Source organism: Myripristis murdjan, chromosome 6 (assembly GCF_902150065.1).
Source record: "Myripristis murdjan chromosome 6, fMyrMur1.1, whole genome shotgun sequence".
Classification (NCBI taxonomy): Eukaryota; Metazoa; Chordata; class Actinopteri; order Holocentriformes; family Holocentridae; genus Myripristis; species Myripristis murdjan.
This window is the reverse complement of record NC_043985.1, coordinates 1,197,933-1,220,150: the sequence shown is the minus strand read 5'-3', so window position 1 is coordinate 1,220,150 and position 22,218 is coordinate 1,197,933. Positions and strand designations below refer to the sequence as shown.

The 22,218-nt window shown below is 41.1% G+C and overlaps 1 protein-coding gene across 1 annotated transcript in view; it reads right to left on the bottom strand.

Moving 5' to 3' along the window:
• Positions 1-22,218, bottom strand: part of agbl1 (AGBL carboxypeptidase 1) — a gene marked incomplete at its 5' end in the record, with an annotated part of 188,366 nt that overhangs the window by 13,117 nt on the left and 153,031 nt on the right. Inside the window, one exon of the mRNA XM_030053330.1 lies at positions 18,336-18,490. Coding sequence (XP_029909190.1) covers positions 18,336-18,490 — 155 coding nt within the window. The remainder of the gene's footprint in view (positions 1-18,335; positions 18,491-22,218) is intronic.

Sequence of the window (22,218 nt, the reverse complement as noted above, 5' to 3'; positions counted from 1 at the left end):
TTTCAAATGTATTCATTTCAACTATCCCCCTTACCTCAACAATTACAGTTCACAGTATAACCTCCGTCATATAGACTCCGTATTTTTCTCTGTTCCTAGAATACATAAAGAACTTGGTCGGTATGCCTTTCAATATAAAGCCCCCTCTGACTGGAATAAGCTACCCATTTCCCTTCGAACCATTTCTTCTGTTCATCTTTTTAAGAAATCTCTATTTTTTCATTTACAAACACACTGCTCCTGCTATTAGCTTTGCTGTGACTAGAAAATCAGCATCATAGCTGGTGTTGGTGGGGGGGTGTTAGACTGAGAGAGCTTTTTTTTTTTTTTTTTTTGTAATGTTTGGGTTATGTCTGTGTCTTTTCTCTTAATGTCTGTACTTATTTCTCTTACAATTTCCTGTAATGTCAGTACTGTACAGGTTGTCTTGTAATGTTATTGTCTGGTTTGTCTCTCTGTTTGGGACCCCCTCGAAAACGAGATGATTCATCTCAAGGAGCTATCCCATCAATAAACAATAATAATTCATCTTGTTAGATAACATAGCCTAAGTTGACCATGTGGTTTGCACGCCTCCAATAACAGTGAATTAATTTTAAGCTAATATTTCTAAGGTTAATGATAAATCAACAAAAAAAAGCCCTTTGCTACATGTCTTTCCCTCTGTCTCCCCTTTCTTTCCTGTCAAAAACAGTTTAACTTTGAACACTCACTTCAAGCAGCTAATTACTAAAATGTTGAATCTGTTCCAGCTGTAGCACTGCCACTGTGTCACCCTGTAGGCTGAATATCGGAATGGAGCACCGCTGTGTGGTGATACAGTGGAAGTGCAATAGCAGAAAGTAGAACCACCATTTTGGAGACCATCTGGCTGAACAGAAAGCGTGAAACTTGTTGTGCATCTTTCAAAACAAGTTAGCTTTGTATGGCCACGAAAAATCATGTTGTTTTCCATTCTGTATCTACTTAATTCGTTTTGGAGCTGTACATTGCCAGTAAAGCTTTTGTTTGTTGATATTATAATCCCAGAAGGTATCTAGTCTCATATCACAAAATCGATATAATATTGATATATTGCCCATCCCAAGTTGTAGTGTTATTTAATGTGATATTTTGTTAATCTACTTACATTTTAACATGACAGTATATGATCAGCATGATTTATACATCAATGTAGCTATAATCTACTTTGGTATGTGGATGTTTTTTCTCCAATAGGTGCACATATACATGGTCATCTGTTCAAGCTAATAACATTACTGTAGTTGTCACGTTGTTCTTAGGATTTCTACCTCAGGTCCTGATTTCAGATTGGGCCTTTAAGCCTACTATATGGTATGTTTTAACATTGCTTGACTTTGTTGCAACTCTGAGTAATTAGAATTCCATAGATTGGCTGACAGGTGTGAAGACTGTTCTGAAATATTCCATCTGTGAGTTTGTTCTGAGTAGATCTCTATCTCAGGCTCTGAGTTTAGGAGTTCACAAAAAGCAAAGTCACCACAGCTTCCTGGAGTTTACATATGTATTGTAAAACTGTATCAAGTTTTAATAAATATTGTTTTGTTGCAGCTCTGACTCTGGTTTTATTTAACATGTGAAGAGAAACATTCTAAAATATATATATATATATATATATATATATATATATATATATATATATATTTAGTATTTACATCTATTTACTGTCAACTTTAAATTACATTACAATTTATTGTTGTATTTCTCTAAAAAAAAGATTATTATAATTTATATACTACAAAACCATTTTAAAAAGTATATGGTAACATACTGATTTTTTTTTTTTATTATTATTTTTACAGTAATTAACTGCAACTTTACAATACTTAGCTGGCAACTTTTTGTCAGCTATTTTTTGTAAATTTTGTAGATACTACACTAAAAATGCAATATCACTGGTATGGTCCTTTTAAGATGAAAAAAAAAAAATGAAACTAAGGGTTCTATTTTGATGAAGTCCACTGCTATTTTCATAGGGGAAAAAAAGGTGGGTGCACCAGGTGCCTGGTTTAAAAGGGTTGCTGTCTTAACTAATCATGGGTGTGTTTTGGGCGTAACATGCAGTAAACCAATCAGAGTGATCTCCCATTCCCTTTAAAAGCCGGGTGCACTTGCATCTTGGTGGATTGCTATTATAATGGAGGATTTTCCAGGTAAGAAAGAAGGCTTCTTTGCAGAGGAAACAGATCTGCTTGTGCAGGAAGTGAAAGCACACAAGCAGATAATCTACAGCAACAGCAGGACTCCAAGGTCCCTGAGGTGAAGCAGGCATCCCTGTGTGTGGAACAAGTGTGCACATGTTGTATGTAGGTGCACATTACCATCTTGATAATGACCTTAAAATAACAGCGAAAACTGACTTAAGACCTGTTGGTGAATCACTTTCAACTGCCTATGGTAGCAAAGTAGCAACAATGCGCCTGACCAAACCTCTTTTTAAGATCAAAACACCCATGGGTGCTCAGATGAGCACATGTAGATTTGCTAATTACACAACGTTTGCGGTGGATGGGAAAGTAACAACTGTGCCAGTTGGAAAACTAAGAAAGGCTTTTGGCACTGCTTTGGCCTGGTTGTAAAACAGGGCCCTCAAAGAATGTGACTTTTGGATGGAAGTTTGGTGACAAATTATATGAAATCCAGGGATGCTGCCCTAGATAAGGGTTTAATGAAAGAAGGCCTCTGCATTAGGATCAATGCCCTAGCTCAGAAGCACTCCAGTAATAATATTCTATACAAATAGTGTATTTCAACAGCTGAAAGAAATACCTGGGCAGAGCTAAGTCCATTCCATTCAGCACAGCAGGGTGCTGCCATATTGCCATATGAGTTGAAAATCGCAGTGCTAAGCAAGAGTTATAAAAGTGTATAAAGCAGTAGAGGGGGTGTAATAAGAGAAAAACAGAACATGAAAGCGAGGCAGGGTGAGAGAGGGAAAGACAGGGCAGAAATACACATGTATTTGGTACAGATACAGAGAAAGCGAGAGCATTCATGAGAAAGAAAGAAAAGAAATCCAGAGAGAGTTAGTCAGTTTATATCTTATGTGGCCGAGTGAGAGCATGAAGTCACTAGAGGCTCGTCCCTTAACGCCACACTCAGTCCTTTTAAAATATCTCCTTTCACAAAGATCTCTTTTATATCCCTGGGTCTGCTTCCCAGAAGTTTCCCAGAGCTCAGCTCTCAAGCGCTGTTCTGCTGCAATGAACTTATCCAAAAGGGGAAAAAAGTTTTAAGTTATTATCGACAAAAGCTGTCTATAGATAATTTCAGTCCAGTGTTATTTGAACAGACTTGAGGCAAAGACAAAATAGCCAACTGTAGCTCCTGTTCACATTTTCAAATGTATTACGGTTCTTTTCCTCCCTTTCTCACATTCTATCTCTTTCTCTCTCTTGCTAGGGAAGGCGGCATCTCAAAGCCCTCTAGTGACTCTCACCTGCCTCAATAATTTGTGTGGATGATGCAGCCGCTGATGCAGCACATATGCATTCACAATACAAAATATATGTGGACAAATCCCAGGCCACCTCCAAATGTGGCTCGAGTGATTGGGTCTCACTGTGTTTTCAAAACATTTTGTAGTGCGTTCAGGCCTGTGTTTAGCTCTGACTGTAAGACGCATGTTAATGCCTTTGAACAGCGCCTCTGTGGAACTCTATGAATGTGAAGAAAGACATTGTTTGGAACTGGAAAGGAGTGTGCACTGTCAAGAAATATATTCATAAATTCTAATTCCTTTCATCTCCAAATCAGATCCAGAATCACATTTTTGAGGGCCATGAAGTCCAGTGATTATCATATTTTAGTTGAAGTTACATACATGGTTGGGATGACAATCAAATACCATGACAAATACAAGCCAACAACATTGATCAATCCATCTGTGTGTGTGTGTGTGTGTGTGTGTGTGTGTGTGTGTATTGCTTCCTTTGTCTTCCAGGTCCTAACATGGAAGCCAAGCCAGTGTTTACGTCTCAGATCCTATTAACTCTGCTGTCAGAGAACATCAGTGCTAACTGCTCGGCTGTGACGATATCATTAGCTCAGAGGTAGGGAAACAACACACAAACACACAGACACACACACACTCTCACACACTCTCTCACTCACACACACACACACACACACACACACACACGCACATACAAATAAAAAATAAAAACAACAGCAGCAGGAAACAAACCACTGAATTTTGTATTACAGCAGTCGGGGACCTGCGTGACTTCTAATCAACAGACTAGTGGCAACACAAAAATGGTTTGTGGACCGAGTTTACATTCATTTTTTTAGGAGTTAAATTGATGCTCTTAAACACAGTTTACAACAGAAGAATAAGCTGTAATTCTGCACTGACAAAAAGCTTTGAGGCTTCAGTAGTAATAATACTAATGCAATAACAATAATAATAATGGATTATGTTTATATAGCACTTTATTTTGATGCACAAAGCATTTCACGGTGAAGGGGGAGGGCCAGAACGCTCTCCACACATCAGCTAAAGGTGGAGAGCGATGGAATCATTGATTATGTTTACATGCATACCATATTCCTGTATTATTCGGAATATCCGCAATATTCCGGTTGCGCACGAGTCATGTCAACATGTACCGAACCCGATTAAGGCCATATTCCAGTTGGAGAAAATTCCGAATAAGATCCCTGGCATATGCCTGTTCCAACCAGAATATTGTGCCATGTAAACACCTTAATCGGAAAATGCCCCGTACCGGAATATTCAGTTACGTCTTCGCATGCTCGATTCACAAGGAATCCTGGGGCGTCTTTGTTGCTATGGTTACTGCAAGCGGGGAGAACGACATGGCGAACAGCGTGGCGAAAAGCAGCAAAAGCCAGCATTTTTGGAGTGAGGAGGAGACTGCAGCCTGCCTTCAGCTAATGAAAGACTTTAATATCATGGAGTATATTGATGGGAGAAAACACAGAAATAGCGACAGCTTCTTCTTCTTCTTCTGTATTTCCGGCAGACCACACACCTATACGTGTACTGCTGCCCCCCGTGGCTGAGTGTCGCATTACGTAAGAGCGTGGAAAAAAACACGGGAATATGCCAAGTATCATGTAAACGGAATATTCCAGTTGCCGCAGCGCAGTTACCTTAACTGGAATTTTGACCCGAACCAGAATATGGTGTGCATGTAAATGTAGTCATTGAGCAGTTACACTTGGGGATGATCAGGTGGCCAGACCCAGGTTGCGGATTTTGCCAGGGAACAATTAGACCATTTTAGTGCCAAAATGTTTCGATGACAAATTTGTTGGCAGAAGGGAAGACCTGTCATTTCATATATCATTTACATCATATTTGGGATGGAGTTGGCACAAAGGTAGTGCTACACAGTGTAGCCAGTTGTGGTCTGTAACACTTTGGAGCCCAAAATGCACCTGATGTTTTCTTGCTCTGGCAGGCAAACTTCAATTTGGTTGCTTGAGAAAAACTAGCAACCAATAGACCAAATCACCATGATGTTGCACTAACAACAAAAACCGCTTTCAGGTAGAAAACTGAATTGAACTGTGGGGGCTTGTGAGATGGAGATTTTATTATTTCTGTTGTCATAATTCAGTTGTCAAAGATATGCAGTAAAACAAAATGATCTGAAAAATCAGATGTTTCTGATCTTACTACTTATAGGCGGTGGGCCAAACGCTTTTTTCGTGTTGTTGATCGATCCCCATCGATAAAGTACACAGTTTTTTCTGTGTGGCATTAGAAAATTCTATAGAGTCTAGGTAAATTTCTTGGCAGCTCTGATTTGATCATATATTTTGACAAACTTTAATTTTAATTGTCGCTCTGCTCAGGCAAGTTGTGGGACAACTGAAGCTGACAAACCAATCTGATTGTAGCTTTGAGAATATGAACCAATGGCACACGGCCCTAGTAGGACCCCAATGTAAACATGCCAACCAGTAGGAAGCACACTGACAGCTCATCATTTTTACTTCTTGGTCAAAATCATACAGTCTATAGTCAAAATGTACGACTATGTTTATATATATGGTATAGAACAGAGCTATTCAACTTCAATAGCAAGGGCGCCAAATATGAAAATCAATGGGGGTACAGGGGCCACATACAATATTTTGTCAATTAATGTCCGATGTCTCAAAAAAAGCTCAGCATAGATATATTATAAGTCTGTGGCTCAGAAATATCAGTTACTCCGCATTACATGAAGCTTCACTACACTGAAGCTACCCTCCAGAGAAATGTTATGTTATGTTATGTTAAGTTATGTTTATTTATAATGCGCCCCCCATCCAACTATTACATTGGCCCGGGGTGCAGCCCGAGAACAAAAAGAGACAATACATGACAAGGACAACAAGAAGACCCACACATTCATCTCACATTCACCCCACAACACACAGCATACCAAATCAGAGAACACCATTGAAAAGGTGAGTTTTCAGCTTGGCCTTGAAGGACTCAAGAGTGGGGGCAGACTTGATGTCCAGAGGGAGCCTGTTCCACAACTTCGGTGACATTACCGCAAAGGAACGATCCCCCTTCCTCACTAAATTAGTCCGTGGGACCCTCAGACCTGAGGACCTGAGGTTACGCCTGGGTCTGGAGGTGGAGGTGGAGGACAGGTCCAGGAGGTCCTTGATGTAGGCTGGGCCAAGACTGTTGAGAGCCTTTAAGACGAACATGCAGATCTTGAATTTCACTCTCTGCCTCACTGGGAGCCAGTGGAGGGAGATGAGGACAGGGGAGATGTGGTCCCTCATTTTGGTGCCTGACACCAGCCTGGCAGCGGCATTTTGGACTAACTGCAGCTGGGAGATGGTTTTGTCAATGACCCCAGTGTAGAGGGAGTTACAGTAGTCAAGACGAGAAAAAAATAGCATGAGGACAACCCTCCGTAGGTCACTGGGGGTGAGGAAGGCTTTAATTTTGGATATGATGCATAGTTGGTAGAAAGCAGATTGCACCACAGAGCTCACTTGTCAGTCAAAGTTGAGCGCGGAGTCGAAAATGACCCCGAGGTTCTTGACATAAGGTTTCACCAGCGTAGACAAGCTTCCTAAGTTGTTGGTGAGCTGAGTGACAGCGGTGGAGGGGCCAATCAGGAGGATTTCCCCCTTGCTGTCGTTCAGCTGTAGAAAGTTCTGAGCCATCCATTCTTTCACATCGCCCAGGCAGTCCTTCAGGTGGTCCAGGTCGGTGGGGTCATCAGTGTTGAGAGGTAAGTAGAACTGTGTGTCATCCACACAGCAGTGGAATGAGATGTTATGGCATTGGAAGACATAACTGAGAGGGAGCATATAGAGGGAGAACAGAATGGGACCGAGGATGGAGCCCTGAGGAACCCCACAGGAGAGGTTGGCTTGTTTGGAGGAGCTGTTTGCTATGTGGACAGAGAAAGTTCTATTGTTAAGGTATGACTTGAACCAGAGCAAAGCAGTGTGGGTGATGCCAACCTCCTGCTGGAGGCGGTCAACGAGGATGGCGTGGTCAATGGTATCAAAGGCTGCGCTTAGGTCTAGAAGAACCAACGCAGCACATTAGAACCAACGCAACACATTAGAACCAGCGCAGCACAATGTAGCAAGCTGAGCTACAATACAGTGACAACATGTAGCTTAACTTATGTGTGTGTGTGTGTGTGTGTGTGTGTGTGTGTGTGTGTGTGTGTGTGTGTGAGAGTTTGCATGTCTGCTAAAATTAGGGCACAGCTGGAGGACAAAGTGTAAATTACCTTAAAACTCAATAACTTGGTTCAAACCAAAGGAAAAGAAGTAACCTGCTCCGAACAGTAACAGCTTGGCAAAAAATGACTTGTGATGTGATGTGATGTGTGTGTGTGTGTGTGTGTGTGTGTGTGTGAGAGAGAGAGTGAGAGAGAGAGAGAGAGAGAGAGAGAGAGAGAGAGAGAGAGAGAGAGAGAGAGAGAGAGCAGGTTTCTACCTCTGCATTTCAAACTTTTTTCCTTGTCAGTGGATACCGAGGCCAGGCATCCTGATCTTTCTTACAGCTGCTTGTTCACATGACACAACAGAAGCTTTTCAAAATTGGCATCACAGACCTGTGTTACAGGCTACAAAAGTAGGAGCGCTCCCATCATGTGTGAGGCCACGTTACCAGACGAGCTAAACACATTTTATGCTCGCTTTGACCTCCTCAACAGAGAGTCAGCTGTAAAGTCTACTCCGCCTCCAGAGGACCGGCCACTGTCAGTATCCACAGTGGATGTGAGGAAAGTCCTGCTGAAAGTGAATATGAGTAAAGCTGCTGGGCCTGACAACATCCCTGGCCGTGTACTAAAAACATGTGCCAACCAGCTAGTAGACGTCATTACCGACATTTTCAACATATCACTGTCACAGGAGAGTGTTCCCACCTGCTTCAAGACAGCCACCATCATCCCTGTGCCTAAAAAGTCTGCAGTGTCTGATCTAAATGACTACCGCCCTGTGGCACTCACCCCCATCCTGATGAAGTGCTTTGAGAAACTGGTTCTCCAGCACATAAAGAACAACATCCCTGCCAGTCTGGACCCTCAGCAGTTTGCATTCAGAACCAACAGATCCACAGAGGATGCCATCTCCACTGCTCTCCACTCAGTCTTCACTCACCTGGAGAAAAGCAGCACCTACACCAGAATGCTGTTTGTTGACTTCAGCTCAGCTTTCAACACAATCTCCCCCATGAAGCTGATTGGAAAACTGAACACTCTGGGCATCAGTACCACTCTCTGCAACTGGATACTGAACCTCCTCACAAACAGACCCCAGTCAGTTTGGATTGGCAGTCTCTCCTCCTCCATTCTAGTGCTCAACACCGGAGCGCCCCAGGGCTGTGTGCTCCGCCCCTCCTGTTCACGCTGTACACCCACGACTGCAACCCCCGACATGGAACTCTAGGTAGTGTAAGTTCATTATGTCCTGAGTAAATTCCCATAGAGTTTTCTTTTTAAGGACAAAATTAAAAAACAATTGTTTTACCTTGACAGTTTCGGCATGAATCTTCCGCCTTCATCAGAAGTGTCACCAGAGTGTCGGGTGGTGACGTGCCTTTTCAGCTGGTGTTACAGAGGCATGACCTTTCTGTCAAATTTGACAGGTCGGTCACGCCTCCTGCTGTCAGGTCACCTCCCTTGGACTGCGGTCCAGGTGTGTGACAGCATGTATGATCCTCCGTCCCGGTTCATTGTCCATTGGAGAGAACTCTATTGTGAAGTTTGCAGATGACACCACCATCTTCGGCCGGATTTCCAACAATGATGAGTTCTCATAGCGGGAGGAAATCAACCATCTTGCAGAATGGTGCACAGACAACAACCTTCTGCTCAACGTCAGCAAAACCAAAGAGCTGATAGTTGATTTTAGAAAAAAGAGGCAAAGACACACAACCCTGTCTACATCAATGGAGCTGAGGTGGAGCAAGTGAGCAGTTTCAAGTTCCTGGGAATCAACATAACAGAGAACCTGTCATGGACTTCACATATCTCTGCCCTGGTTAAAAAAGCTCAGAAACAGCTGTATTTCTTAAGGAAACTTAAGAAAGCAAAATTCCCACGCCAAGTTCTTGTCAACTTCTACAAAGGAGCCATTGAAAGCATCCTGACTGGAAACATCACAAACTGGCATGGGATGTGCACGGCCCAGGACAGGAAGACTCTGCAACGAGTGATTAAAACTGCCCAAAACATCATTGGCACCCATCTACCAAGCATCAAGCACCAAGTGATATTGGGGAGGTGAGGTGCCTGCACAGAGCCAAAAGGATCCTAAAAGACAACACCCACCCCAGCCACAGCCTGTTCACCCTGCTGCCGTCAGGCAAAAGATAGAGTACAGAGCAGAGCAGCTTCTTCCCACAGGCTGTGAGACTACTAAATGCACCATCTGCACTCCTCCATGTTTAACAATTTTATTTTCTATACAATCAATTAATCAATCAAGAGGGAACCACATTTTAATTTCATTATACAACCTGTTGTATAATGACCAATAAACTTCCTTGTATCCTTGTATCCTTGTAATTCTGCCAAGAATATATTTTGGGGAGAAACACAAACTATCTTTCTGGGAATTTTTGGCATGAAAATGTTTGTGAAAAAGTAATGGTAATGTAAAAATAACGTACAACAGCTACTGCTAACAAGCAAAATCTGATAACTACCAAATGGTTAAATCAAATTCTAGAGAGATAGAAAGCCAAACCACGGTCACTGACTGCTGTGAGACAGAAAGAAATGAGTGCAGCACAGTCCTCTGATGAAAAATGATGAGACATAATACATCGCAATAACACATAATTTGTTTTGCATACATAACATGCATCACTGATCGCTCTGCAATGCATTTTGCCTCAGAGTAATTTAGAGTCACAACAGAATCCTTACAAATTTACACTTAAGTGAAAAGCCTGTAAAGATAAAAATGATTTTGAAAGAATATGTTTCCTGGCAAGGGCGGACTGCCGTACGGGGAAACCGGGGATTTCCCCGGTGGGCCGGGCCACGAGACAAAGAAGAAGCAAAAGAAAAAGAAAGGAGAAAAAAGTCTAGCGCAACGGCCAACAGCGTTATTGTCCACTAGGAAATGGTGGTGGGGGGCTGGGTCGGGCGGCTATTGTTGTGATAGGCTATAGCTGTGTTCACGTATCACTGCCTATGCTGATAGCCAATGAAATTTTTGTCCATGTGGGTATGTCCCACCCATTTCCTCAGGCTGTTGCAGCTGTCACTGTGATTTGTCAATCACTCTGCTCTAGCGGTACAAGAAAGCTTTGGTGGATAGCGAGCCAGCATGGGGGTGTCGCGACTCGCGTGTGTGTCTACCTGTGGAGGAGAGGAAAAGAGGCGGAAGAAAAGGTTAGAGGTGATCGAATTGAGGATAATAAATCCCCCAAATCCGGGGAAAATTAGAGGAATGGCGGTGCGGAAAGGAAGAAAGGAAAGAAAAGGCACTCCAGGAAAACGCGGTCCCACATTGTACCCGACTCGCCCCACACTTCACCCCAGACACACACACACACACCCAAACCCAACTATAATCATACAAAAACACAATTTTAATGTTAAAGCAAAACAGCTTCAGAGTGGAGTAGAGTAGAGTAGAGAAGAGCGGTGCTCTGTCATGGCCACACTGTGCCCAAAAGCCTGTACCTGCACTGTGGAAGCTAGTCACCAACGGGCGTAACGCTTTACGGCACTATGTCACCACGGAACCAGCAGCAACTGTCTCTGAAGAAAAAGCTGACAGAGGAAACAAGAAAGAGAAAAAGAGAGTGGCCAAGCAAGAGACAAGACTGGAATAAATATTCATGAAGTCACAGGCTGCGAGACAGACACCGATATTAGCTGGCTTGCTATGTCTTGTGTTGTTGCAGTTGCTTTATGTTTGACTGTTTCAGCAAAGTTGATTTTGATTGTTTTTGATTATAAAGAAAATCTAGCGAGCTGACAACTTTGCCAACACAGCCAAACATGTAGAAGCATGCCAAGCTTAGCAGAGTATGCTACTACTCTGAGTTGTTCAATGTTTGGCTATGTTGGCAAAGTCGCTAGTCTTTGTTCATAAGACAAGTCCACCCAGGTGTTAAAAACTTGTTATGATGATGCCAATGTCTGTTTGTAGTCAGCACACGAGCTCCATCAGAAACCTGGGACTCCAGGTTTTTCCAGGTTTTTTCCAGGTTCTAGTTTCACCCTCACGTTTCTGCCGTGCACTAAATGTCATGCTTTGTTTAGCTGTAGCTACAAACAGACTGACTTGACCCTTCTCTGCATTTCCTCTTCAAGGTGTAGACGGTACAACAATAACAAGTCCTAGAGTTGTTGTGTCTACAGCTTGAAGGAGACAAAGGACTACAGCTCTATCCCAGACCTGCAGAGGACCACATACAAGGCTGATGTGGCTGGAATGAAAGAAAATAACCTTAGGAGAACATTATCCTTATGTAATCACGAGTCAACCTGCCTCTTTCTGATGTCTTACATTTGAAACACTTTTGTGTATTTTCACCAAATTGTTTTGTCTACTTGGATTTGTGTCAGTAATGTACATGTATAAATAAAAACATGACTCTAGACTCAGTTATGTGGTTATTTTTGATTCCATGTGATGAAACTGTTTGCAATTTGAGGGCATTCAGGGAGGGTTTGTAGATACAATATGAAAGACAATCTCAAATCACTTCTGTGACTTGAGATTGTTACATCTAATATGTTTTTTTGTTTGTTTGTTTTCTCATGTAAAGTCCATCCTCCTCTGCAGGTGAGCTGCACTTTTCAACCCCTGCATCAACCGATCCTCTTGTCCTTTCTCTGTCTGTTTCAACCTCAGATTATGTAGCTGGTCATAGAATCTCTTATTTTATTTATTTATTTATTTTTTGTTTTGTTTTTTTTTCTTAACCTTTACACACCTGTAAATAGTTTTCAAAAATAATTATTCAGCTTTACATTTTATTCTGTTATTTGTATCTTATTACAACTTCCTCTTCATTTATGCTATTATTTAGTTATTTATTTAATATTGTCTTTTTACATTTGCATTTTTTTCTATTATTTAAAGAGACCTTACTAATGGAGGAACTGTTTATCTAAGTAATTTGATTTTAATAGTGAATTCTTGTTCTGCACTGCTGCACACTGAACATTTTGTAAACCAAAAGAAATTAAAGTGGTTAACTTGTTTATAGTAAATATATTGTCTGCTAGTTTATTTTGTGTCTTTTCAATACACCACAATCAGTATGTCACTTACTGTATAACTTTGAATGTTATAGTGCAAATTACTGCTCTTTTGAGTTTGCTACTTTTTTTTTTTACATAGAAAAGTGTAAACATACCAGGTACAAAACTGATTTGATGTAAGCAAGACAGTTACAACTAATAAAACTGATACTGGGCCCAGTGATACCCGGTGAGAGAATGATCAAGCACTGACAGTAGTCAGTAGTATTGGCAGCGGACAGGGGCCCCCAAATCAAATTCTGCTTAGGGCCCCATGAAGGTATGACCTGGCTCTGGTAAGATTAAGGGCCCACTCACATTAGGCCATTCGTACCGTGCCCAAGCGCGCTTGACCCCAAAATCCGGATTGTTTGACTAGTGTGAGTACTCCGTTCTGTGCTTCAGTACAGTACACTTCCTCCGCCCTGGCACGGTTGGCCATTTGTGCTTCAGAACGATACAGAACAACTGGGCCTAATGTGAGTGCACCCTAATAATCATTGTTTGATGCTTTTACATTATGATTTGTTGTATCATCATTTCCATTTGTTTTCTAATATTTTCCTTGTTGTGGTCATCATGGTATTCCATACTATCATAGTGCAGCCCAATGGCTAAAAAGCACAAGTGCCCATTTTCTTTTTTTTAAGATCATTTTTTGGCATTTCTGCTTTATTTGACAGTCACGGTAGAGAGAGACAGAAAAGGCAGAGGAGAGAGCAGGGATGACATGCAGCAAATGGCTTGAGGTCAGATTTGAACCCAGGATGCTGCTGGACTCAGCCTTAACAAGTGGTACTTGCTCTACCAGGTGAGCAACTGGGCCGCCTGGGTGTCCATTTTTTTTAATACATTTACAATTTTGAATAATCACATCACATTTACTTGATAAACTACTCCAATTCATTTGAAAAATAGGATTTTCTAACAGGGAACTAGTCTGATGAAACCACTTGTCAGCAAGCAGATTGGCCAATTGTGTCATTGGACCTACACACAAACACACACACACACAAAGTGGCAATAGCTTCAGAGTATGAGTCCTGTTATTAATGCAGTAATCAGGACCACACAATGAAATATAATGAGATTATTTATCAAGACATAATGAAGTGAATGCATAATGGGATTATATCTGTCTGACAGTCACAGCAGTGCTGTAGTCCTTATCAGCCATCGCACCGATCTGACAATATTATAAAAGTACAAAACACTGGAGGCCACACAGAGGCAGATGGAAAAGTATTAACATGAGAAATTTCTATCATTCCATCATGCCATGACCACACACATCTATCACTGCAGTAAATGCACAATATTGATGCATTCATTCCTTTAACCTGTATTTAGTTCTCCTCTGCAGTGAGTCCTCTGTTTAGAGACAGTAACACAGATAAATATGTTACCACCAACACTGTTGGGCACATATAATAGTGAGCTAGAGAAATAGGTGACATTCCTCATGTGTTGTGTCTGTGGGATCTCTTCTAATCATTACGCAAAGCATTAAAGGACCACACCAGTGATTTTGCATGTTTAGCATAATATCTTTCTGCTAATCTTTTCCCAAATCAAACAGTCATTCATTAAACCACAGAGCCCAACTTGATGTGAATTTGCCCAACAGGGACCCTTATATGAAGAATTATTTTGGTTTGTGTTATAAAGCTATTTTGGTTTGTGAAAGAAACTTGGTCCATCACTGATCTGAACTTTAAATATATAATTTTATTTATTATAGTTTTCTTATCATTTAACATATTTTAAGAATTTTTTCACTTTATTTATTTATTTATTTATTTATTTGGTCATTTATGGATTTTTTTCCTCTCTCCTGACTTATATGTCTTACTAATTAAATAGCAATTTTAATTTATGTGTCCTGTAGCTGTGGTGCCCAGTCCATATGGGCACACAAGACACTAAACCATAATAACCAGGATGGCCACATGACAAGTCATAATGTGCAGTTCCACAGATTCAAAAAGAGAACATTTCAGAGCATTCAATTTACATGGCAGAAATGAAATGACCTGTTACACAGTGATAACTGTCTTAGCTGCCAAGCATCTCCTATAAATCTCGCCAAAACAAAGCTCTCCATCTTAAAAAGCCAATGCAACCTATCAGCTTCAGAAATCAAAACAAATCAGGATTTTTCAGTTGCATCTTTTCAAACAAATAATTCCTGAAGTCACTGTGCAAAATTGCAATATGGAGGTCCTCCTCAACAACACCAAGAACACAAAAAACATTGCTCTTCAGGAATACCTTCATATCTGCCTTTCTTAGTTGCCAGTGGTAAAATACCTGTTCTTCATTGGGCACATGAGGACCTCTGTCTTCTTTGTAAAGTTAATTTTAGATATGGTTCTGTATAGTACTCGTCTTTGATTTGAATGTAGTGTCTAAGCAAAATCTGAGCCAAAATATGCATGTTTGGGAAGTCCTGAATATACAGCTGGATACTGGAGACTTGGATTATACTGCATGAACAGCGTGAACTTTTGATAGTGTTCTGTTGTTGTAACAATTTTTCCACTGGATCAAAGACGGTTTGTGTTTTTGGAATACTGGCTTACCATGAAGACTTGTGTTTTTTTTTTGTTTTGTTTTTTTCGCAATTTCTGAAAATGCGAATAGAAATAGGTGGATGGAAACCCAGCTACTGTCATCCCATTTTCAGAGACTCAAAAGTCATTGGACACTTAAACACTAAAATCATTTTCAAGGCTAGGTGTGGCCTTTTCCCTTGTTATTGAAGCACCATATTGGAAAAAACAGGAAGTTGGGAGGGAGAGTGGCATGGAATTTGCCCTAAAAACAATGAATAAGCTGGAAGATGAAGAAGGAAGGAGAAATTTTTTTTTTTTTTTTCATATCTATATGGAGTGTGCATTCAGGTGAAAAGACCAACCCAGATCTTGTGCTGTCAGTGCTCACTGAGGAGACTGAATAGGGGTCTGAAAATCAGTAGAAGGCATTCAGCTCCACTCCAGAGGCAGAAATGAATCACCAAGGTAAGAGAACCACAAGACAACATATCTATGCAACAAATATTACTAATCCTGCCTTTGTGATGCTTCATATACCACACTGTAGCAGGTGGTCAGCTTGTACTGGTGGGAAGAAAGCTTCATATATTGAACAGTGTTAGAGCACTGTGATTTTATTTGGGATATTTATACTGTATTTCTCCAGTGTAAAAAGTTGGGTTACACAATATGGAAAAAAAAACATTAACACTGCAAATAAGACTTACTGTTCCTTTTTTCAGACGAAGAATTAAGGTAGTAGATGTTTATATTATTGAACTAACACTGCAAATATTTAAGAAAAAAAAAACACTCTAAGGCTCTTTCTTACTGCTAGGGCCAGTTCAATGAGATGAGTTGAAACTAGCAGCTACTTACAAAAAAATCTGAAACCTGCCACTTTACACCAGCGCAACGAGACCTGACATTGCATCCTTGCCATAGTAAGGACTCTCTATACTTCAGTGTTTCTAAACGGCTAGCTTCAGGTCGCCTGGACTGTTTGTAGAACTGTTTGAAGACATTTAATTTCTCCTAACCTGGATGACTGAGAACCTATTCAAGCACCTTAGTGAGCATTCTGGGATGAACACCCTCAGAATGGTATCAGATCTGAATAAGCTTCTTGGATGAGAAGTGAAATGTCTTCAAGAATATACAAACAAGTCCCACTGCCCTCGATTCAACTCTATGTGGATGATGCTTTACAGCATAGCTACGTGCTGCTTTAGGTCAAACATTCACACATAAGATGCACCTAAAAAGTAACAGTAAAAGTAAAAAATCAATAAATAAATGAATTTTTGAATGAAGCTGTAGGAAATAGAGCTGCCTCTGATAGGACAGGAAGAGTCTGTGGAAACACAAGGCAGCTTCTGAGCGGCTGATGTAGTAGAACGTAAAGGAATTAGTGAGGTCTGTGCTCTCCCAGATTAAAGTCGCTTACATTACTCCACACAGCTTATATGTTGGAAAAAAAAACATAAAAAAACTTTATTCAGCCTATTTAAATGAATGCTCACCTAATCTTCAGCTTAACCCTGTTAACTGCCAACTAATTATCGCTGCCAATTGGATGGGGGCTACGTTTTCGTTGATTTCTGTCCATTTGTGTGTCAGCAGGATATCTCAAAAAGTTATCAATGGATTTTTGTAGGAACTCTGTAGAAAGGTTATTCATGGGTCAAGAAAGAGCTGATTAACTTTTCATGTTGACTGGTCAATAGGGAGTGCGGTGGGCACTGCTAATCACAAAAAGGCATATAACATGCAAATGGAGTCACATAACATGGCCAAATTTTGTGGAAAGCCTCCTCATAAGCTGAAAAAAACACTAATTAACTTCATGCTAACTGGTCAAAAACTTGCAAGACAGTGGGCATGGCCAATCAGAACAAGGTGTATAACTTTCAAATCACAGTCCAAAACTTTGTAGAGAGGCTGATCATGAGCAATGAGGGAGCAGATTTCATCCTGATTGGTCAAAAGGGAGCATGGTGATGGATGTGGCCTATCACAAAAAGGTGCATAACTCCAGCAACAGAAATACTTCCTAATTCAACTATACACATAACTGTTCAATGTTTGGTTTTATTAAACAAGAACATTACCTCCAATTAAAAGTACAAAACGTAACAATTGTTTAAGTTTAATTTGGTCAACTATGTGATATGGGAGTGGCAGATCTTGAGAACTGCATAATGTTGGTGAGGGTGTAAGGTGAAGTCTCTGAGTGACATCTTTCTAGCTTTAACAGAAGATATAATATTTGTAATATTTTCTACTATTTTAAGTGTGTTTTAAAATGTTCTGCAAAGTATTCTGAATGTAAAAGAGCACAGCATGGAATAAAATTGTAATTTAGAATGATGAACAGCAGTATTTTGTGGCATCTATAATTTATAATTACAATGAGCAGTCTTGAGCAGGTGTAAGAGAAAAGACTGAAGGAAGAGATAAACTAGCACAACTATCAATGACAGCAAGAAGCAGCCTACCGGTATGTGAGTTTTTGTCAGGTTAAGAGTCCATCAAAGGAGAACAGAATATTCCATCGCCATCTTAGGAGGAAACAAAAATCTGATGCCAGTACTTCTAGATAGATAGATAGATAGATAGATAGATAGATACTTTATTGATCCCAAGAGAATTCAGGCCTCCAGTAGTTTATGCAGTACAGTACAGCGAAACCACCACCAAAAACACCAATGTAAAAATCAAGTAAAAACCAAAAATTAGCAAATGAGGTGAAGATTTTGTTACAAAGAAAAGAAAAGTTGACCAAGGAAGGTTGATTAAAAGTTGTTTTACTGTTGCGAATCATTCTAGACCTCTGACCTTTACTAAAAATCAGATGTGGATCTTTCAGTAATAAGTTTGAGAACCCATGACACCAACCAGTCCAGTCTATCTTGGTCATCTAATCAATCCTAATCTTAACCTTGAACCCAACCCTAATCCTAAACTAATCCTTCATAGGAACAATCAGCAAAATGTCCTCACTTATTAGAATTCAGTCTTTAAGTATAGAAATGAATCAACACACAGACACAGATAGACGTCTTACTCGTGCGATTTGTGGTCGAGGATGTTGTCATCCAGGTCGATGTGGTTGATGAGTTTCCTGCTGTAAAGTGGGGTAGTGTCTCTTCTCACCGAGAGCAGACTGTGGCAGAACTTGACTCCCATCTCCTCTAACTCCCTAGTGCCCATCTGTAAGCCCTGGCCACACAAACACACACACACACACACACACACACACACACACACACACACACACACACAAAAGTCATCTAATTTGCTTCTTCTTTGAAGGGAAAAGAATAGACTGTCTACAAGTCCTTGATAAAAATAACAATAGACCAACGCATCCCATTTTTATTTTCTGATTCAGAATTGATATTGCAAATCCTAACATTGATAACTGCAAAAGTCAATGTGCCAGCTAAAGCCCCTCAGGCCATTAGATGTTCTTCTAATCAAAAGTTGAAATGGCGTAATCAACTGAATAAATCTGTCCAAAATTAAGTGTATACAATCTAAGTTAAAAAAAAAAAATCATAATGATTGATTATAAAGAGAGTGTTGCTTATGACATATCTTAATTTTTGGAAATTTCGCAATCCAAACATGATTTTTTTTTTTAATCACATCTTACATCCTAAACTCCTCGAAATTTTCAGAACATTGGCACCTCCTGCTAATTCTGAAGTTGTCTCAATCTGTTTATCACAAAAACTGATTTGAAATTGTGCTGCTGCAACCTTGTATAAAAAAGTCAATTTACAATGACAGTAGCAGTAAAAAAAACTACAACAAAAAAACAGCACAACAACAACAACCACAATGACAACAACAGAGTGAAACACACAAGGCAAACAGTAACATAAAATCAGTAGTAAATAAGTAAATAAATAAAAAAGTGCATACTTGAATAAAATGAGAACTAAAGTTGATGCTACCTGTACTGTACAGAGCTGAGCAGTGAGATGGCGGAGGGCATGAAGGAGAATTTGTATCGGTTAGTTTTGGCTAATGGTTGTCTGAGGCGGGAACCAGAGGGCAGGAACTTAAATTCTGAATGCAGGGGGTGAGTGTGATTGGTCTGCACGGCCCGCCCCGAAACAGCACCAAACTTAGCACTATGACTGTCAGACTGATTACTTGGGCCACATCTGTTGCAAAGGCATTCAGCGGATGTGATTGCTAAGTGAATCTCGCGAGTTGTGGGCGGATCCGGTACAGTGTCAGCTGCTATCTGGGTAAAGGCCTGATTGGCACAGTCTCCTCTGCACAGTTGATGTAGAGATGGGTCTGCTGCTAGAACTCTGTGTGGCATTTATCTGCTCTCTGATCTGAGCTGCTGTTAACTTGTGATTTCTGAGGCTGGTGACTCGGATGAACTTGTCCTCAGAAGCAGAGGTGACTCTTGGTCTTCCTTTCCTGGGTCGGTCCTCATGTGTGCCAGTTTCGTTGTAGTGCTTGATGGTTTTTGCGACTCCACTTGGGGACACATTCAAAGTTTTTGCAATTTTCCAGACTGACTGACCTTCATTTCTTAAAGTAATGATGGACAGTCGTTTCTCTTTACTTAGCTGATTGGTTCTTGCTATAATATGAATTTTAACAGTTGTCCAATAGGGCTGTCGGCTGTGTAGTAACCTGACTTCTGCACAACACAACTGATGGTCCCAACCCCATTAAGAAGGCAAGAAATTCCACAAATGAACCCTGACAAGGCACACCTGTGAAGTGAAAACCATTTCAGGTGACTACATCATGAAGCTCAATGAGAGAAGGCCAAGGGTTTGCAGCGCTGTCAGCAAAGCAAAGGGTGGCTACTTTGAGGAATCTAAAATATGAAACATATTAAGAGTTATTTAACATTTTTTTTTGCTACATAATTCCATATATCTTGCTTCATATATTTGATGTCTTCAGTATGTATCTACAATGTAGAAAGTAGTAAAAATAAAGAAAAAACATTGAATGAGAAGGTGTGTCCAAACCTTTGACTGGTAGTGTATATGCTCCCTCTTAATCAAATCATCCACCGCCATGGTCTCAACTTCCATTCTTAAGCTGATGACACACAGCTGTATCTCTCCACCAATCCATCCACCCAGCTCCCCCCACAGTCTCTTGCCAACTTGTCTGATTGAAATAAAAGCCTGGATGTTATCTAACCTTCTCAAACTCAATAGCAATAAAACAGAGTTCATGGTTGGAGATCTTTCTCTAATCATCGACAGTTGCTCCATCCGCCCATCCCCAGAGGTCTGCAACCTGGGCGTCATCCCTGACTCCACCCTCTCCTACCAATTTCACATCAAATCTGTCACCAAATCTGCCTTCTACCACCTCAAAAACATCTCCAGACTCCGGCCAACACTCTCCGACTCTGTGGTAGAGACCCTCATTCACGCCTTCATCACCTCCCGTCTTGACTACTGTAATGGAGTCCTGTCTGGGGTTTCCAAAACCTTGGACTGGCTCCAGTATGTGCAGAACTCAGCTGCCAGGGTTCTCACCCACACCAAACCCTGGCAGCACATCACCCCCACACTCATCCACTTCCACTGGCTCCCGGTCAAATCCCACATCACCTATAAAACCCTCCTCCTCACCTAAAAATCCCTCCATGCTTTGGCTCCTCAGTACCTCTCTGACCTCCTCCACCCCTACACACAGTCACGGAACCTGTGATCCTCTGGCACGGGTCAACTCTCCATCCCCCACACCAAACTGCGGACTTTTGGGGACAAGGCTTTCAGCGTGGCAGCCCCCACCCTTTGGAACACTCTCCCAGCTGAGCTCTGCAATGCCCCATCTCTGGACACCTTTAAAAAACTCCTGAAAACCCACCTCTTCAACCTAGCCTAAAGCCTCTAGCTTCTGCTATGTCTTTGTCTACTGTGTTGTCTGTGTTTTCTGATCTATCTGTGTAAAGCGTCCTTGGGTTTCTTGAAAGGCGCTATACAAATTTAAGTTATTATTATTATTATTATTTGTAGTAGTAGTAGTAGTAGTAGTAGTTTTTGTGTTTTTTGGACCTTTGTTCAACTCTGTCTTTTGAGCTTTCCCTGGAATCTGTAAATAGACTATGAGCCCTATCTTGTGCTACCCGCTACCCGCTGCCACTGCCCACTACCCGTGAATTGTGCATTTAGGAGCTTCTGCTATCCCTAAAAGGTATCTTGCACCCACGCTACCCGCAATACATTATGCCAACTCCGTTATTTGCGCCTGGTTAGGGTTAGGTGTGTTCGTGGGCGTGTTTTATGCACTATCCCTAAAATTGCTATCTTGAGCACACACTTTAGGGAAAGTGGTTAGCGGGTGCTCAGGACCACCCGCTATCCGCAAAAACAGCAACAGCAAAGTTTGGGCTTTAACAAGAGCGTGCCCAGGTGGCTTCAGTGCATGTGCCCCGACGGAGCCTCACCACGCATGCAGTCGGACTGATACCGGGATACCGCCGGAATGGACTGAGTATATTACTCATATAGACTGTTTAGAGGAAAGACTGTTTTAACTTGGACACTTATGCCAGTGTGTTTTATTGTTTTATCATAAGCCAGCAGCTGCGCTATATTTTTATTTTTAATATTTTATTTGCCGAATCTACCTTGTCAATAAATTAGTTTACACATAGTTCCACCTCTGCCTCTTGTGTGTGTGTGGTGTGACCCGGGGATTTTACTCAATCAGTACAACCTTGTGACACGTCCACTTGGACACATGTGGCTCCACCTCCCGAATTAACTCGCCTATAATATAATATATAATATACATATATAAAAAGCCACCTTGCTTTAGCCTCAGTTGAACCCTGAGGAAATCTACTTCCCTCTCTCCATCACGGGTTTCGGTTTTAGGATTTAGAATAGCGCAGCCTGCCCTTAAAGGCAATGGCACCTGGCACACTGATTGGTGTAACTGTGGCGCTG